General features: G+C 37.6%; 1 protein-coding gene across 4 annotated transcripts in view; it reads left to right on the top strand.

Annotated features, from left to right (window-relative positions):
* atrnl1 (attractin like 1) overlaps nt 1-20697 on the top strand; it is a 786325-nt gene that overhangs the window by 527326 nt on the left and 238302 nt on the right. For 3 of the 4 annotated variants that reach the window (XM_003223502.4, XM_062977302.1, XM_062977301.1), the window contains one exon: nt 11003-11110. In XM_003223502.4, coding sequence (XP_003223550.3) covers nt 11003-11110 — 108 coding nt within the window. Of the gene's footprint in view, nt 1-11002; nt 11111-12427; nt 14572-20697 lie in introns of those variants that run through there. The other variant, XM_008114826.3, reaches the window with a different exon arrangement.

Below are 20697 nucleotides of genomic sequence, written 5' to 3'. Positions count from 1 at the left end.
TTCCAGCGTCATCACCATGGCTGCCAACAGCCATGGTACGGCTGGGCCCTGCATCTTCCAGAGCCATCGCCATCACTGGCAGCCGTGCCCTCCTGCTTCTGCCTCCATTGCTGCCAGCGGCCATGGTGCAGCTGGGTGTTGCCTCCTGTTCCAGGACCCCTGCCTCCTCCGCTGCATCTTCCGCTGCCTCCTCACCTAAGGAGGAGGCTGCAGACAAGGAAAGGCTGGTGAGCGCCTCGAGGCCTAGTTGCAGGAGGGGCTACCATGGAGATCTGGGTGGGCACCCATCGTTGTAAGGCTTTCATGGCTGGAATCACTGGCTTACTGTGAGTTTTCCAAGCTGCCTGGCCATGTTCCCTCCCATCCTCCTACTGTCTCCATTCTTCCTCCCTCTTCCTGCTCAGCTTTGGAACCCATTGCCTGATGCTCTTCTTGTCACCCGCTTATACCCAGCATATAAGATGACCCCCAACTTTTGCCAAGATTTTCCTTGTTTAAATGTCATCTTATATGCCAGAAAATATGGTAGTATGAATAATTCTTTGCAGTTCCAGAGTTGCTTCAAAACATTTAGCCACTTCAGACATTTGCAAAATTATGGATGATGCAGAGGCAAAACTCCTGTTCAGATACGGGTGGGCTAAAATATTTTCTCAAGATCTTATACAAGGGATTCTGTTACGAAAACATGTACTCATGGAATGAAAGTTCATTTCCATATGTGATCAACTACCTCATATGGTATTGGTTATTGTTGCTGTATGCCTTTAAGCTATTTTTGATTAATGGTGATCCTCTCAAGAGATTTGGACCACCTTTGTACAGTGGACCTTGCAAACTACTGAACCACTGTGTAGTGGATTTTAGTCCATACTTTAAATTATCTATCTGAGCTACTCAAACGTATCCTAAAAGTAGATTCAGACCTGTGAGTAGCTTCGTTAAAGTTTAAACTGAAACCTATAGCAGATTCCTCACGCCACTAACATAGGAGCCACCAATTACCACTGCAATAATAAGGCATATGCATAATGCATTCCAATCTACAAGGAGACTGTGTCTCCAGTATTGTTTCCCTTTCTCTTTTACCAAAGATGTAGACTGGCATTTGCATTGATTAGTCCAAAGAAAATTGGATGCTGGAATACAGGTATCCAATTCCAGCTGTTTGTGTAACTGCAAGCACAATGATTGTTAGTGACTGCATTCCACTTTGAGACAACCTGTGTGAGACATCTATTCCTATCTATATAGGCATCTTTCACTCTTTTCACATCTCAAGATATTGTTTAATTTTCAAAATGATTCAGTGACATGTAGACTAATGATAATTTTAAAGATTATAGACATGTTTTATCCTTCTCATTTTCTTGGAATGATAATCCATTCTTTATTAAACAGGGGTCCATATATTCTAGGAGTGCTTGATGTTACTGCCCTTCAGCTGAGGTTTTGATTTTGGGCTGATTTTGTGTAAGGATTTAAAAAAAAAACCTTGCTTGGAATTTGCTCAAAAAAGCCATATCAACATGAAGAGATAGCCTGTCAGTGACTGTCCAGACTCAACATGAGTTTTCACTCAGCATGAGAGGAAGGCACCAAGAGGTAGGATGGAGCCCCTGCTGTGTTTAGTGGAGGAAAATACATATGTAGCAAATTCCTGACTTTGTACAAAACTAATTTCCTTTTTTCTTAAGCTAAGCACACATGTACACATAGAAAGAGATGGAGAGACAGGAGAAGATGACAGACTGATCATAAAGACATTTACATTTCATGCATTACAACTACTTTTACTAATCTATGCAATAGCAACAATCACTATATTTTTCATTTATGTACATTTTACAGAAATGCTCAAGGCTAATCTTAGTAAAGGTAAAGGTTTCCCCCTGACATGAAGTCTACCGTGTTTCCCTGAAAACAGGACAGGGTAATCCCAAGGTAATCTTACATAATACTATCTCTGTTACAGTGAAATTGTAGGTGTGTTACCCTTGTTGCCATGCAAGGATGAACCAAGTCAACGTTTACATCCCTACATTTCTTTCTTCCACATTTTATCTCTCTCCTCCTTGTTTTCCCAGCCATTGGTTATTTCAATGATTATCCTGATGCAAATGCAGGAGATAATGAGAAAATGACAGAAGATTTTCACTGTTAAAAGTTTGCTGCTTCTAAAATTTCCAAATTATTGATCAGTTTATTACTATACTGTAAACTCATTAAAGTATTCTATGCAGTTGGCATTTTTGTTTCTGAAATCTTGCCTATAAACTGTTGCATTCAGTTAGTGACCTTTTCTTCATACAAAGCAGATTACAAAACGTTGCACTCTCGAGCTCTTTCTCGGCTCCTAATCCTGTTTCTTTCTACTCAAGTACAATACTGAATGTAAGCAAAAAAAGCCAAGTGTTTTTCTTCTATGTGTGTGGTCAGTGGTGAGTTCATTGGTGGCTTAATCTTTTTAAAAATCCAGTTTCACTTCTTAAAAGCCTTTATAAGTTGAGTGCCCTCTACAGATCCACACACGGCATTTTCAAATGTAATGGAGAATCCATGCTACAAAAGAACCTTGTGAATGTGAGAGTTAATTTAATAGAATTTGATGAATAGAAGAGGGGAATCACAGAGCACAAAACCTTTCCACTCTAAGATTTAATGTAGAACATCCCTTGGAGTTTACGCTAATGACCCAATTGGAAGCCTCTGTAGATTTTCGAATTGGTCTTTTCATCTCTTGTCCTTCTTGTGCTTGCCATTTATGAGCAATTGCTTTACAAAGGCTACACAAATCTAATATAGCAAATATAAAAAATGAGATCAGTCAGTGGCTCTGCTGTATTTTCCATGGAGTTCAAACTGGAATAACCATCCACCGTTTCATAATTCTGGCAACATTATGATTTCTGAAATGTAAAGATACCAGATGTCTGTTCATCTGAAATCTGTATAATTTTGGCAATATTTTGCTTTAAAAAGATTCTAAATCCATAATCACAATCTAGTTTTCATTTTATTACATATTTACTGCATTTAATTACCATTCAAACCAAGCCAGGCCTTTGTCTGCCTCATTTAATGTGGAGCCACTTTTAGGAAATGGGGGAAAAGGGGAGATACACAATGAGAGGTTTTTAGATTTAGCTGCATGGTTTGGGAAACTGAAGAACCCTGTGCATTTAGAATAAGTAAACATAACCACTCATAAATAAACATAACCACCCAAGTGTTAAAGCAGTATCACTTGGGAATTTAGGCTGTTGGCCTGAGAGATATAAATTAGTATGCAAATGCTTTCAGATACGAAATGACAGGGTTCTCGGAATTATTTATTTATTGTTTTGCATATTGCAACCCAGGCTTTCCATCTTAAACAATGATTCCAAAAGCAGCTGTCAAATATTTGAAAATGCAATAAAATTATGGGATTTTTTTCCTTTAAAAATTAGATAAAATTAGCAGAGCACAAAATACAACCACAAAGCATTGCAATTTCAGAGAGAGCAGCAAGAGAAAATACAGTAATTCTTTGAGAATGTGAACAAAACGAACCGCTAGAAGCCTGTCATCACCATATTTTTGTGAGTCACGTGCAAATAGTATCCTGATTTAACCTAGATCTGGCTTCATTATAGGTCCTCATCCTGACTTGAGCACACCTTCAAGAATTAGACCCTACCTACACTGCCATATAATTAATCATAGAATCATAGAGTTAGAAGACCTTGTGGGCCATCCAGTCCAACTGCCTGCCAAGAAGCAGGAAATGGCATTCAAAGCACCCCCAACAGATGGCCATCCAGCCTCTGCTTAAAAGCCTCCAAAGAAGGAGCCTCCACCATACACCGGGGAAGAGAGTTCCACTGCTGAACAGCTCTCATGGTGAGGAAGTTCTTCCTAATCTTCAGGTGGAATCTCTTTTCCTGTAGTTTGGAGCCATTGTTCCACGTCCTAGTCTCCAGGGCAGCAGAAAACAAGCTTGCTCCCTCCTCCCTATGACTTCTCCTCACATATTTGTACATGGCTATCATGTCTCCTCTTAGCCTTCTCTTCTGCAGGCTAAACATGCCCAACTTTTTCAGCCACTCCTCATAGGGCTTGCTGTCCAGACCCTTGATCATTTAAGTTGCCCTCCTCTGGACACCTTCAAGCTTGTCAACATCTCCTTTCAATCTGAAATGAAGTTTGAAACTTCATTATATGGTAAATGTAGATTTGTGTAAAGCAGTTATTCAGGTCAGCCTGTCTGACCTGAATCAGGTGAAGCAGCTAATAATGTTCAGTGTCATCAATATCCTGATGGTATCCCCAGAAGCATTTACACTGTAGAAATAGTGCTGTTTGACACCACTTTAACTGTCGTAGCTTGAGGCTATGGAATCACAGAAGTTGTAGTTTGCAAGGTCTGTAGACTTCTCTGCCAAAGTGTGCTGATGTCTCTCCAAACTACAACTCTCATGATTCGATAGTTTGAGTCAAACATAGCATTTGATTGGGACAAAATAAATCATGTCACAACTCCAGTTTTCAGAGCAAAGTCCCCAGGACCAGCTTTTGGAGCTACTGACTCCAATCCTCCCTTCTACCAGATATGCCAAAACGATATTCAGTGATCTTTACTGGTATTCACTCTCATTGTCTTTCCCTTTATTTCAGTCATCCAAGTGACTTTCAACAACATCCCTAAGTGAGAAACGAGATCAAGATACTGTGCCTTTTGATAATTAGTATCATCTGGGAATGCCTTTTTGCCAATTGTCCACCCTATCCATTCTGAAAACAAAAAAACACAGGATAGGATGTATGAGATCAAAGGATGGTACAGAAGTTTCAGTGTTTAATAATAATACAATACTCTATTGAAACAAGGCCTTGAGGGTTTTTTTGTGGGTTGTTTATAGAAAGAGGCCACTGTCTTCAAATGCTTTAGACTAGAATAGTTGTCTTGAAACCATCTGGAGGCATTGGGGTGGTAAAGAAATGTACAATTATATAATCATATCTGAAATGCAAGTGTGCATTCAAAATACTAAGAAGAAAGATTGGTTGATTTTTCTGGAAATGTAAATTTGACCTGCAATGATTTCCTCACTGTGATATTCAAAAATAAATTTAAAACATATCCAGTAAAATTAGTCTTTGATTGGAAAGACATTGTGATTGAGCTCATACAACTATTTTGTGCAGTTTAAGTGATGTGTCAGGTCATTGTAACAAATCAGTAATTTTTCTTATTATGGTCATTTGGTACTTGCTGTCTTATTCTTCATGTGCTTGAAGGACATTTGGGCAATTGATGTGAATAGTATTTTTCTGTCTACATCACCTAACTTAGAAGAAAATTCTTGGTAAAGGGAGAATTTATTGGAAATCAATTGAAAATCCTAGCAGTGTCTTTCATAGTCTTGTACACTCTGATCTTATTCAGAATTGCTTGAGAGCTCATTTCCTAGAATATGAGTGTGAAATTAGTGACCTGCTGCATTCAAAAGTACTGAATTAGGTTTGATTAGCTTTCTATAAATCATAGATAATACTTCAGGATTTCTCCAGTATAGGGGCAGGAGAAAAATTAGTATGCTATACTCATCAAAACAGTCCAACCACATTTTTGTGTAGCAGCCTAGTGGATATTTGTTGAATGGGTAAAATATCTTCAGATTAGTATCAGATGGGGTTATATGCTGTATATTGGTATAGCGAAATGGTGTTCCTTATATAAAATGGCAGTCTCGAAGTTTGCTTTCTGCAGTGTTTTCCCCCAAACATTTTCAAGCTGTTGAATCTGTGGATGAAGGATCCATGGATATGGAGGACTGATTGCAAATGTAGGGAATCACATTTAGCGGCAAGTCTCATATTGAATAGTAGATCTAGTCAAGTAAATACAATTAATCCTTTAATGCCCCTAACAGTTCACATTAGCATCATTTTAAAGTCTTGAGTTAAACAGAGCTCGCTAATCTAACTTGCTTTTCAAATTTAGCATTTAGCAGTTTTGCCCAGTGTAAATCTACCCCCAAGCAGTGCCAGATCCAGAGCCAGACACTTTGGGAGCATATCTGCTCTGCTAGGGTAGTCCACATCTCATCCTCTCCGTGTTGCTGCCACTGCTCCTAGCTAGCCATGAAGTTCCATCCAAGGTCCTGGCTGTTACAGGCACTTTTGCTGATATCAGAAAGAATGGCCACATGACCAGTAAGAAAGAGAGAGAGATCCACCCTTCTTATTGTAGATTGCATGGGTGTCCCATTCTAACACCAGCAGAGGCACCCATGACAACTAAGAGCTTGGTGGAAGCACCATGATTGGCTAAAGCACAATTCCCTGTGATGAGCATAGGGAAAGGGTGATGTCTAACCTGAACAGGAGATTGCTCTGGATTGGAAGGTATATTCCATATGATATCCAGTAAACTCCAGAGTACAATCTGATTTTAAATCCCCTACAATCCTTTTGGAATGAGTACTGTATTATTTGCCAGTGTAGAAAGCTCTCATTTTTAGTAGTGACCAGGAGTGCATTTGGACAATTAAACCAGTGTGCCAATTGTGCCTGTTCTTGGAGCCATGGTAACACAAACATAATTACATTCTGTTTGGATTACTCTAATACCCTTTTTGTGGGACTGCCATTATAAAGTACAGGCAATCTCCGGGTTATGAATGGGATAGGTTCAATAGGTTTGTTCTAAAATTAAATTTGCTTGTAAGTCAGAACAGGTATATTTTAAAAATTTAAAGACCATATATATACATACCCCTCCCCCTCTCTCTCACACACACACTGGATAGCATAGGGAGGGTAAAAGAGCCCTGTGGTGTTTGTCTTAATGTCTGTGCCCCTATTTAGAAAATTTCACCTTGCTTTCTGTCCCCATGATAATTGCATTTTGAAAAATTTGATTTGTTGTGGAAACAAGGATTGGTGATAAAGCTTCAGTTGAGACACCTTTTCCCCATGAGATCTCTTTCAGGAGTGAATTTCCCTTCCTAGGGGTAGATTTCTCTCATGTTCTGTTGTCTCACCCCCATTCTTAACTATGAGTCACTTGTAAGTATGATGTTTGTAAATCAGGCACTGCCTATATTAAGAAAGTTTAGTTTGCCCAAACTTCTACAACCAGGTTGTTAATTGGTGCCAACCAGAGGGATTCCACTATTTCCTTGTTGAAACAGCTTCACTGGATTCTAGTCTGTTTCTGGGCACTATTCAAAGTGCTCAGGATAGCCTGAATACTATATGGCTTGGGTCATATATATGTTTGAAGGACCGTATCTCTTTTTATGAGCCCATTACAGTCCTAAGTTCATCTGGAGAGGACCTTCTCTCTGTCCCACCAGGTTTGTTTGGTGAGGACAAAGGAGAGGACCTTCTTGGTGTCTGTTCCCAAATTTGGAACTCCTTCCTTAGAGAGAACAAGATAGTCCCATATTTCCTCTCCTTCAATGAGAAAATTAAAACATTTTAATGCTGCCAGGCTTTTAGAATTTGACTGCGGTGGGCTTTAAGTGCTGTGTAGTGCTATTATTAAGGTTTGTCTGTTGAGTTTTGACTTATTGTGTGTGTGTGTGTGTTTATATAAACTTAATCTGCATTGTTTTAACTATATTGCTATTTACCTTGATTCTCATTATTGGGAGAAAGGTGGGATATAAATGAAAATAATAATAACAGCAACAACCAGTTTACAAGGTCACTCCAATTGTAAAAGCTCTATATTATCTAAAAAGCTGTTTTAGCTTATGAACTTATTGCTCATCACACTGGGCAGCAGTACACTGATACATATAGCCATTATTCTGACCCTGTCAGCTCCTTTTTTCCCCCCTTCAGCATGCCATGCCATCCTCTTCATATGAAAAAGGAAGGAAGCAAACTTAATTGGCAAACTAAATTGATTTAAATATTTAATACCTCCTTTATTAGTTTCACAGATCGTGAGAAGAAAGATTTGTATTATTTAGTGTTGCACACCATTTGTATTTGTTCTTTTTTTTTAATTAGCAAGAGCATTAGAGATTGAGGAGGAAAGTATAAAGAAACTGGAAAGAATGATGATAATAGTTCCTTGAACACTGGCATGATGTCAGTGGATTGACTGAGCAACCTGAGTCTAATTTAGGTCTTTAGGTTGCTCAGTTACCCTGGCACCTGCTCTCTAACGCTCAGACATTATTCCTCATGTTTAAGTAATCAGAAAAGGGACTGCATATAAGCTGCCGCAGACACTGTCACTAATAACTCCATCTGGCTTCAGTACAAATGCATAGGGAATCGAAAGATTGAAAGGGCTTGTTCTTGGCACGGGTTCACTGAGCTTATTCCTTTATCAATGAGATCAGACTTTGGATGACAGTGTCTTGCTGCTGCTTCTACATAAATTTGAGATAAATGCCGTGTGTGGAAGAGAGAGACTTAGTAGTTCTGTAGAGTGCTGGAAAAAAAGCACCATTTGTGTATGTTTGTTTCACTTATAAGGAATGTATGTCAGGAAATAAAACATACATGATAGCAGGTGACAACAGTTTGCTAAAAGCTATACAAATGAAATATATTTGTATGATGTATGGTTTTAGGTAGTAATATGGGAGTAGTCACATTGAAGCCATTTGGCTTTTTCATACTGGTGTCAGATGCCAATAACACACTTTTAACAGGGTTTGGGCAGTTGAAAGGCTGAAAGGTAGTGCTTTCCTTTAGGAAGGTGGGTTGTAACTCAAAATAGTCACTGATAAAAAAGCAGGGAGCTGGTGGGACTGCTTAGAGACGGGATGGAACACCAGTGGTCCACAGGCTAAATGAGGATTCTGACTTCTTTCCATGAGCCCCATGTCTAGTAAAGGTCCAATTTTAATTTCCTTTTCTTTTTTGGTCTCAATGTTATTATTAAAATTAATAAAATCCAGAAAAATGGGTGAAAAACAACCTGGCAGGTTTGCCCATTCCTGAGGATGGCCGAGAATTTAACTTCAATTTGATTACAATTTGCCACATGGTGGGAGAGAGTGAAACCTTTTGTCTCTTCTACAGATGCCCTCAACTCAATTCCCTGCCTATTCCACCAATTCCATAGCTGCTGCTGTAATTTGAGCAAATCAGATAGAGGTGGAAAGGTGCCTGGCACTCATTCACCTTCTATGGCTTCTTCCATTTAAGAAGCCTTCTTGGTCTTCTCACTTCCTTTGCTCTTCCCTCTTTCTTTCTGACTGGTCTTGTATCTCTACCCCCCCCCCCTTTTCCCTCCTCCATCCTTTTTCTACATTTCTTTCCCTGTTTGGTTTGTGGTTATTCCCCTCTTCTCCATTACTCATGTGTTGCGCATTTTCCAGCCAAATGACAAACTGCAAGAACTAAAGGGGGAAGCAGGTGCCATAACTCCCAAAACATCTTCTCTTGTCCCCTCAACAAATAGAAGTGGGTGGTTTGCTAGATGGATTGATGTGGAGCATGGATGAATGTGTGAGAGACAGAAAGAGTAAAGGATAGCGAGGAGTATTTTAAGTGTAGTCACCATAGTCTCATTCACATTGGGTATCCCTTACCAAAACGCTTAGAACAAAAAGTGTTTGGGATTCTGGAATTTCTATTTGCATATACAGTAGAGTCTCACTTATCCAACCTTCGCTTATCCAACTTTCTGTATTATCCAACGCAGTTTGTCTTTTAGTAGTCATTGTTTTTGTAGTCAATGTTTTCAATACATTGTGATGTTTGGGTGCTAAATTTGTAAATACAGTAATTACTACATAACGTTGCCATGTATTGAACTGCTTTTTCTGTTGATTTGTTGCAAAACATGATGTTTTGGTGCTTAATTTGTAAAATCATAATGTAATTTGATGTTTAATAGTCTTTTCCTTAATCCTTTCCTTATTATCCAACATTTTCGCTTATCCAACATTCTGCCGGCCTGTTTATGTTGGATAACTGAAACTCTACTGTACATGCATAATGACATATCTTGGATCAGGGACCCAAGTCTAGACATGAAATTCATTTATTTTTTCATATCCACCTCACAAACATAGCCTGGAGGTCATTTCATGCACAATATTTTTAACAATTTTGTGAATGAAATAAAGTTTGTGTATACTTCAGCATCAGAAAGCAAAAGTGTCACTATCTCAACTGGGCAATTTTGGGTTTTAGAATATTTTAGATTTTGGAATTCCAGATAAGGAATGCTTAATTTGTATCTTCCAAAGGTCTGGAAACCATGACCTATGAAGAATGGCTTAAAGAGATGGGTATGTTTAGTCTACAGAAGAGGGTTTAGAGGAGATACGATAGCCATGTTTAAATATGTGAAAGGATGTCATAAGGAAGAGGAAGCAGGCTTGTTTTCTTCCGCCCTGGAGTCTCAGACTCAATGGACCAATGGGTTCAGATTACAGGAGAGGAGATTCCACCTGAACATTAGGAAGAACTTCCTGACTGTAAGAGCTGTCCAGCAGTGGAACGCTCGGTCTCGGAGTGTGGTGGAAGCTCCTTCCCTGGAGGCTTTTAAACAGAGACTGGGTGGCCATCTGTCAGGGGTGCTTAGATTGTGCTTTTCAGTATTCTGAATACATTTTTTCCTGTGGTGAATTTAAATGAGCTTAAAAGAGAAAGCAAGGGAGATGATGGATGGCTACAATCCCACACAACATGGTCATGTGACAGTTTACCCTTCCAAAAACATGCATCCACCTCTGCATCCAGCGTGAGACCAATGAATCCAGTGTGAGACAAAGAAACCTGTGGTGTTGTGTATACTCAATCTTTAGTTACTATCTATACGATTATGTAAAAGCAACACACAAATGTTATTTTTTATCACATTATCCTTGGAGTTAAGAACATACTTCTTTCTATAAGGTCTCAAAATGCAGTACTTTGTAATGAACTGTGAAAAGATTCCACTGATTGCCGTTTGATTAATGTTAAGAGAAACTAGCAATTGCCTTACGTTATCTTAATGCTATTTCATTAAAACCCTTTTTTTCCCTTCCATCAGCAACTTATGCGGGAGCGACAGCAGATGGCCAGCCGTCCCTTTGCTTCTGTGGATGTTGCACTTGAAGTCGGAGCTGAGCAAACAGACTTTCTACGAGGGCCATTGGAGGTAGGAACGTGTGGCTGACAAGGGAGCACTACAATTTGCATATTTATATTGCTGGTCTCATCTGCATCTGCTTCCGAAACCAAAGATGAGTATGATTACCTGGAGCTGACAAGTTGCTGCTACATATGTTGTGCCATTTTTCAGCTTCATCATTTCGTTAGTATGACATGAGCAGTAAAAAAAAGTCACTGGAGAATCTATTAGCTTAGGTTGGAGTGACAATCTGCTCACCTGGCAGCCCTTTCTTGGTGAGTAAGAGCGGAAGAAATTTAAGAGGCATGTATAAAACAAGCCTTGTATGGAGTCCTCTGAGTGCATAATGCCCCCTAGTTAACTGTTCACATCTATCTTAATTAACTAAGATTGGTCTTCAAAATGAGCTTTGCCCCGCATGTCATTATTCTGTTTTTATTTGTGAGGGTTGGAGAGTGCTGTCTACCGAGTATGTTGTCGTTTGTGACTAATGGATACATTATGACATTTTTATTGTAAAGGCAACATTCTGAAAGAAAAATTATGATATGCTAAGGAATGCAGTGCTATATTGAAATAGTGTAATAATGCATGAAATAGATTCGGAACAGTCACCTAAAAATAAAAAGAGAACGACAAGTTTAGGATGATGATGGCTAATCTAGCTAGGACTGGAGGATTAATCATGCAGTTTTCATGTATTTCTATGCTTTTATTTATAATGTAGTTTTATGATTGTTCATATAGCTTTTCTAGGATTAAATTGATAGTTCTGAAATTATTCAAAATTGTGCATCGCAAATGTATTTCCTTTTGTGGTGGTGGTTTTCTTTCAAGGCTCAAAGCAGCTTACAACAATAAAAAAACATAAAATCCACGAGATTTTTAAAAAGGTTAAAACAAGATTAAACAATCAAAAAATTAAAATAAAATTAAAATATGCATCATTAAAACACAAACACATGAGCACAACTATCAAGGTTTAGTGCATTCCATCAGGTGGCTCTTATATATTAGCTCATTAAATATCTATCAGCGTAGAAATGACTATTTTCTTTAAATCATTTTTAACTTTAAAGTCCTGAGTATTCTCTTTTCATAAATAAAGATACTCCAGCAATCTATGGCTTTTCCATATAATCAAAAACAGATAACTTGTTATGGGACTTAATAAAATCTTCTCTCATCTTAATAGATCAGATTTAAGTTCCCCCTGGCCTGGAAAGCATCAGCCACAACCGTTTACCACTAATAAATCCTGTTAGTACACTTGCTGAACTAAAAGTAGGCTATTATAGATACTTTGAGGTACATGTCCATTTCCCACATACCTATCTCTTCTAGGTTCTGAAAATCTGGCAGATTTGGAGCTTGATTATCTTGTACCAACTACAAGACATAACTGGATAATGATGTGAGAGGCACTCCCAGACATCCCTGTTAAAGCTCTGTATGTTTAACTGTGAAGACACGAGCTGGAGGACTCCAAAGAATCATGACAGTTCTTACACATGGTATTTAAGTGCCCAAGCTTGCATGGGTTATGTGAAATGCAATTGCAGATGATCTTGGTTCCTATCTGCTCTTTTCAAAAGAAGAAGCTGCATGAGGATCTCTATAGCAGGAGAGTGTTCAGTCTCTAATACCATGGTGAATCCTTGCTCTCCAGATGTTTAGAGCTATAAATCCTCAGACTCTTAGTACCATCCTTTGTGGGTGATAAAAGTTGTATGTTCAAACATCGGGTAGGTCAAATGTTCGCTACACCTCAACAAAACAATTTAAATAAATAAAAAATAATGTTTCAAAGGTCACAAAGTGGCACAGGAATATGTTAGGTATATTCTCCTTAGCACAAATATAGATAAAGTTACACCTGTGACTGATATGCTAAACAGGGGAGATGGAGTGTAATATTCCTCCAACAAAATATTTTGGTTTGAATCCTACAGAAAAGCAGATTCTGCTTGGAACCAGTAGAGACTCACTATTTTGCAATCAGTGGAGTAGTTTATCTGTTTGTGCTTCAAAGTATCCAAGGTGCTGAATTTTGGTGATACGGCTAAGCACCTTGGATAACCCCTTTACAGTTTGGACTGAAACCCAGACCAGATTTAAATTCCCCCTGGCCTGGAAAGTATCAGTCACAGCTGTTTACCACTAATAAATCCTGTTAGTACACTTATTGAACTAAAAGTAAAGCTCTTGGAAAAGTCTTTTTGTGTACCCAGCAACCTGCCTATCATACTTGTGATAAGTTTAAAACCATACTCTTCAGTGCCTCTGATAAATCAAGGCTTTATGTTCAAACATTAGGTCAAATGTTTCTTGCTAATGTATATTTATTGCTAATTTAATTTGAGCATTTTCAAAGCAAGGGGCATTTTATCAGTCCCTTCTGCCTAACAACAACAACAACAACAACAACAACAACAACAACAACAACAACAACAATATGCTGTTGTAGAAGGCAACCAGGGCATGTAACTGCTGCATGAATTTCCCTTTTGAAGAAACAAAAGGAGGCAGCAGGTTATTCAGGCTGATGACACATGGGTCTCTGGGCTGGCAAATAAAACTGAAGTTTTGTGTAATTTGTCTGGAGAACATTTATGCTCTATTTAGAGGGAAAGGACCCAGTGGGTGGTGGGAGCATAGGCCTAGATTGTTTACGTACTGCTTATTTAATTAAATCTTAGAAGTAAACATCAAAAGTTAATTGCTACCATTTTCTATGACATGTTTTATTTAGAAACTAATGGATGTGCAAGCTGAAATATTTTCATTTATTAAAAAGAGTTTTTAATAGACTTCCACTCCCATTTATACTTTGAGCATATTCTGGTAATTGTGTTTGTACTTACTCCTTGGATAAGTTCTTCCTGGCCTGATTAACATATATAGAGCTGGATGTGATGCCACTCAATGTTTTCCACTAGAGGACTGCAATCTGCAGCAAGAAGGCGCATTGCCCTGAATATTAACGTAATATGGTGCAATATATTGATTGGTCTGTGATGTCTACTGCATAGAGTTCAATACAAAGAAAGAACTTTGTATTATAAAATTGAATTACAGGTCTGTTTTGGACTTATAAAAGGAAAGTAATAAAATTACCTTTGCTCTAAAATTGCAAGCCTTCCTCTTAGCCATTGTACTTGAATTGGGCATATTTTATTCAGAAAGCTGGAACAAAAATAGTGTCATTTCATGCTGTCCTGCTTTTCCTCTTTCATTTTACTATATAATCATACCGTGATTTACTGGGGTCAATCTATCAATCAGTTCTTGTCTCTTTCTGTTACTATGCTTTAGAAGGAAAAGTGGGTTCTTGCATTGGTCTAATTATATTTGTTTTGACAATAACCACTATTATTATAATTGTATTTTTGGTATATGGCATCCATGTAATATATGCATATGCATAAACTGTATTAGTTTTGTGGTTGTTGAATATACTTTGAATAAACATGATGCTGCCCTTTGAATTTCTTCCCAGGAGACCTGGTTAGTATTTGCATGTTAGACTCACACTTGGGAGATAGGCTCTTTCACTTATAAGAATAGCACAATTACAAGTTGCTTTCACTTTGACCCTTTTCCCCAGTGTTTTTTTGTTGAGTCTAATTCAAAGCTGCTTTAGATCAGATATAAAGCCAATGTCATTCTTTCATTGACATTGTAATAACTCCTCTACTTCCAGTAATGTTCTATTGACTTGTGAGACACAATGTAATGCCAGAGTAGCCATTACCTGTCGTTATATGTCTTCTGCTTCACTTGCTAGTAAAAATGTTTCACGTTAATATTTCCTGCCTTGTACCTTGTGTTGTGAGTTTCAACTTGGAGGAATTTCTGTGAATACTGATTATTGGCGTAATATTCTTTACTTGTAGATGTTATATATATTTTAGACATGAATTCTGTTTGTGGGCTATGCTTCTGGTTGCTCGTGGTTTTCCAGGGTTGTATCATCATAGAACCCTGGAAAACTGTGAGCAACCAGTGGCATAGCTATTTGTTGCTTGCATATTGAGGGAAAGCAGACTAGGGACTTCTTCATTTATTTTGTGAGACTAGTAGAAAGCTAGCGCTTTCTAGTTATGTCTGTGCCACATCATCAGGTAGCCATATATTCAGCTTCAGTGACAACAAATCCTATACACATAGGACTTTTCCATGCAATGAGGAATTGTGATTGGCGCAGGATTCCTGTTTATATGAAGGAACTTGTGTAAATACATGCATTGAGGACTTCTATCAAACATGTGGCTCTTATGAAGCATAACTGATGTGTGTTGGTATATACGTGGCAGGCCAAAGCAGTCTGAACAGTGATTCATAGTTTATGTCAACCACAACCTACTAGATTACTGCTAAAAAAATACCGAGTTTTAGCATGTTACTCCTTGTTCATTAAATATTATAAAGGATACATTACTTATTATTTTGACCCAGGAATCATGGTTAATGAGTAACATTAATAATGCATTTCATAGGCATTGTTTAATTTAATGTAATTTTTAATGAATTTTATTTAACTTCATTAATGATCTGCCCTCCCAGAGGGATTCCCCCACAATTGACAGCAGTTTGGCAATTGCTGGCCTCCCTCCCTCCTTCCATCCATTCCTCTGAAACACAAGATAAGTATCACATATTTTTCTCACAAATATTATTTAAATGCCTATTAAAACTCCAGGAGATTTTCTGGGACACTAGTAGCTTTGCTGAAGAAGCAAACAGCTTGCATTTTAATCCAAAGGAGATACTTAAAGGTTAGAGTTGTGCCCATTATATACTCTGACCCAACTTGATGTAATGGTTTCGAAAGTTGGCCTATTACTCTAGAGATCAGGGTTTAAATCCCTGTTTGGCCATGGAAACCCACTGGGTGACCTTGGACAAGTCGCTTTTTCTCATAATCAGAGGAAGGGCAAAGGCAAATCCCTCTCAACAAATTTTTCCAAACAAATATATATGGAGACACATAAATATATATCTCAGTATCTGCACACTTGGAGTGATGTATGTAGACGGGTCATATTTTATTGCACTTCTTTATATGACATCAAACAAAAAAGATAGGAAATATTCTTCGTGCTGCATACTTTTTTAGCTGATTTGGAGAAAGTACATTAACATGGCGGCTGCATCTCTTCCAGGCATGTCTTTGTGAGGTGAAATAGTTTCAAAAGTGTTTCTGCAAGGAAAAGAACAAGGGAGCAGACAGGTCTGAAGCTGGAGTTTTAACCTTCCTCGTCCAAAAAGAGGAAAAGGAATGAACAAAAGTGAACAATGTCAAAATTATTTGGGCAGTGTAGATTCATATAATGCAGTTTGACAGCATTGAACTGCATTATATGAATCTACACTCACCATAAAATGCAATTTCAAACTGGATTATATGGCAATATAAATGAGGCCATGGATTCAAATTAATACTCAGCTACTTTTGTGGCTTGGCTGATTTGCCACACTGTAATGAGCAATGTTGGTGAAGAAAGGAGGCACTGAAAAATAGAAGGAAGAAATATGGAAGCATGTACTAGGATGGAACATATCTGGTAGATTTTTAGTAATTCCTCTATGAATTGTGAGAGGGTTTTCACCCTACAAGACTCTGATCTGAGAATTCATTGCTAATCAGGCTGGATCTACACTGCCATATAATCTAGTTTCTGAATCCAGATTATCTGCTTTGAACTGGATTATATAAATCTAAACTGCCATATAATGCAGTTCAAAGCAGATAATTTGGATTCAAACACTGGATTATATGGCAATATAGATGGGACCTCAGAAAAACTAATCTGCTTTATGAAGTTTGTATTTAAAGGCATAAAGCACACCCTGATCAAATATGCTTAAACCTCTGAGGGTCCTTGGGTCTTTAATATTTCTTCTTTTGATTACTAATCATAAATACAAGATCTTTATAGCTTAATGTTGTGACCCACCTGACCCAACAGTTTGTATATCTCAATTCAATGATATTTCTACAGCTGCTGGTGGTGCTGTTCTCCTGCGTGTGTTTTTGCTATTACTTTCCCATAAAGTTATTTTATATTTGTCTCATTTTGGTATATGTATGTGATAATCTCTAAGGCCTACTCTGAGTTTACTTGCATGATATACTTCAATGTATATATTTAAAATACACTGCCTTGTATAATATAATTCCCGGTGAGACATGAGGTGATTTTCCAAAACTGTAGAAATAAATCCATTGATTTTCCCCTGTTAACAAAAGCGATTAAAATAAATTTAAGGAGTCTGTCATAAGGCTATGGCTGTGCATTTGCATACGTATTAAAGCCAAACTTTAATGCTCTTTGCTGTCATTGTGCTATAAGAAATTGATGAAAACGCAGTGGTTTATTTAAAGTACAGTGAGATCCAGTCCCCAAGTTACAAACATCCAATTTACAAGCAACTCATAATTAAGAATGGGGCAAGGCAACAGGAAGTAAGAGAAATCCACCCCTTGGGAGGAAAATTCACTCCTGAAGGACTTATGGGGAAAAGGTGTCTTTTCCCCATGAAACTTTATCACAGTCCTTGTTTCCACAATAAGCCAATTTTTTTTTCAAAATTCAGTTATTACAGGGACAGAATGTGAGGTGAAACCTTCCAAACAGGGGCACAGACAGCAAAAAAGAAAGAAAGAAAGAAAGAAAGAAAAAGAAAAAGGCTGAAGTTAAACTTAAAATATACCTCTTCCTTCTTACAAACAAATTCAGCTTAAGATCAAACCTACATAACTTATCTCGTTCATAACTTGGGGACAGCCTGTACTTCAGTTTTTTATATTCAGGAAACTGAAGTTTATTCTAAACAGCAAATTTTCTGTTTTTCCTTGCCAACTGTGTGCCAGAGCTTTAAAAACAAGTACAGTTTTTACTGGGCTTATTTTTCCCCATTAATTTAAATAATTTAATGAGCCAATTTAAAATTTGCAACCCAAGCATACCTGATTGTTTTGTATAAAATGAAACTGGTATGTGTGTGCTTGATCAGAGGTATGCTTGCTTTACTCCTCTGTTAAAAGAAGATGTGAAATATATTTTTTCAACCTTTTCAACACAAGTCATTTTAGTGCTCAGTTGCTCTGCTTCATAGATCCCTCATTGTCCAAGTGGTGTCCTTTATTAAAGACTAGGTTTCATTTTAGGGATTTACTTAGGAAACTTTGGACAGATTATGACCACATTCAAGACAAAGCAGTCTAGGAAAAATTTGGTTAGAATGGCCAGGAGGCTAGAGCAGTAAAATTGTAACTTGGGGTGGCTCATCAGTGTGGCTGATTGAAAGAAGTTCCTCAATGGCAATACCAGTCTCAAAAAGGGAAGAGGGAGGAAAAGAAGAAGTAGAAGGCAATGTGCAGGTGTAAGGTGGCCTTATATTTATGTACGCCATTAATAGGATTCCATCATGATTTTTGTAATGAAGCCTACAGTCTTCACTTTGCCAATCCAACTTTACTCCCCCCCCCCTTTGTTGCTTGCTCACTTGTTTAGGGTTTCATTGAATTAAAGAGATGAATTACATTGAATTACAGGGAATGCATCATTTTCATTGAATTACAGAGAATGCATCATTTTCTGTATTTATATAAGTATTTATAGAATTTGACAGAATCAAATTCTGAATTATTAGTGGACTGTTAGTTGTCTTACAAGCCTTCACTAGGCAGCCTTCATCTTGTATTGCCAGTTATGCATTATCTGGCCTGGGAGATATGTAGAAATTAATTGAACATATTCCAGATTTTGTTTGGTGTGCTGATTTCAGTTTTGGAAATGGGGGTTCAACGTGACATGATGTAGTTCTTGTGTAGTTCTTCAGGCAAAACTGAATACTTTTCATAACCATTGGTTGCCATTTTCAATTTTAAAGGTCGTAATGTGCAGGAGCTCTGATTGTTTCATTTCATTTTCTCTATTTTCTTTATCCTTATTGTACCACACCATCATATTAAATCTCACAATTTCTATAGTCAAAGAATCCAAGGCTTTCACAGTGTACTAATGAAGATGGGTGTGGGAGGGGTGAATGTTCAAAATCTGTCCATTGACAGTATAATCACACCATCTTTTAAGAATTCACAGAGCATATAATGCACGAAGAAGCATTACGATGTGACTGTTTTGTGATCAAAATAAGGCTATGGTGTTTCATCCCATAATAATGCATCTGCTAGTCTTCTTCCCTTCATTCCTACTAAAAGTTTATAATGTTGGTTCAATCTTTACATTTATCATATGTTGTCTAGCTTACTTTCCTGTACTATTTCTGTAATTCTATTTATTACGTCAACTACCTAGTGTCTACTACAGTCACCATAATTGCGGAGCTGCATGCCATTCTTGCCCTAGGAAATGGAAGATTGTATCAGCCCATTTTCTGTCATTTTTTTAAGCTTTCTTCCTCCTCCAAATCCAATTTCAAATTGCTTTTCTACTTTTCTGCATGTCCACTGATTTGCTCCACATTTTGACCTCAGAACATACTATATCAGCCTCTTACTGCTCCCTCCTCTTCATCCACTATGTTTTTTTCTAGTTGTCATAACTCTGTGTAGCTAGAAATTGCCCTTCCACTCAGGCTGACTCATTTATCTGGAAGACATTTTTGTCTCTCAAGCTATTGAATCTCTTCATTTGAGATATTGCTTCAAGACCTTTCTTTTTTCCCCCCTTAGCTAATGCCAGGTTCATTCTGAAAAAATATATATGTTGTGATACCTCGATGAAGGATGTTATTTTCAGAAAAGATATTCTGTAGTTCTTTTGTTGTAGTGCTTGCCTCTGAGGAAAACAAAGTTTTCGTTTACCCCCCCCCCCAAATTGATTTCACCTGTTCATATAATGTACACAAAAGAAAAGCCTGCCAATCTTGTTATATGAAAGTTTTGTACTATTTATTTCCAAATCCATTTTTCCTATCATAATGTTGATTCTGAAGCTGAGTAATAATATTACATCTAGTCATATGTTTTGACTGAACTCCCTGTACAACACAAATTTAGACTTAATCTTGATAAAGTATGCACTTGACATAATGTTGAAGTGTAATTTATTTTGCTTTTTTACTGTATATAGTAAGGAATAAAGAGTGAAAGTCATAGCTTCAAGTCAGGTCAAGAATATTTCCATTTGGAAGGCTTTCTTTGCTTCTTCAATACACAGAAGATTTATTAATAGCCATGCCTTCGAAGAACTGCCTATATGCAAACCTTTGGCTATCAACAAATCTACAACATGTAGGAGAGTGTTGTTCTTGTTAGGGTTTTTTCCTGACTGAGAAGCATCCATGTAATCCTACAGCAAAAGTTGATTATATAGTGCACCTATAGTTACATTAGCTGTGATAGTATTTCAGTAGGTTGAGTAAGAAGGTTCAATATGGTGGAGGAACTATAGTTTTGGGGCTGCATGTGTGTCCCCCCCCCCCACACACACACACACACTCTTCAGACACATTGGAAAGCCTGTTTTCTGTACAGGAAACAAACAAATCACCTTTCCTAGAAGATTCCAGAAACACAAGTTCATCTTTTACGTACTTGTACCCCTTACATTATTTAAAAACAATAAATATCTAATTTTTTT

The sequence above is a fragment of the Anolis carolinensis genome, chromosome 3, assembly GCF_035594765.1.
Source record: "Anolis carolinensis isolate JA03-04 chromosome 3, rAnoCar3.1.pri, whole genome shotgun sequence".
In the NCBI taxonomy this organism is placed as follows: Eukaryota; Metazoa; Chordata; class Lepidosauria; order Squamata; family Dactyloidae; genus Anolis; species Anolis carolinensis.
Note: the sequence above shows the minus strand (reverse complement) of the source record. Positions and strands in the feature narration are given on the sequence as shown.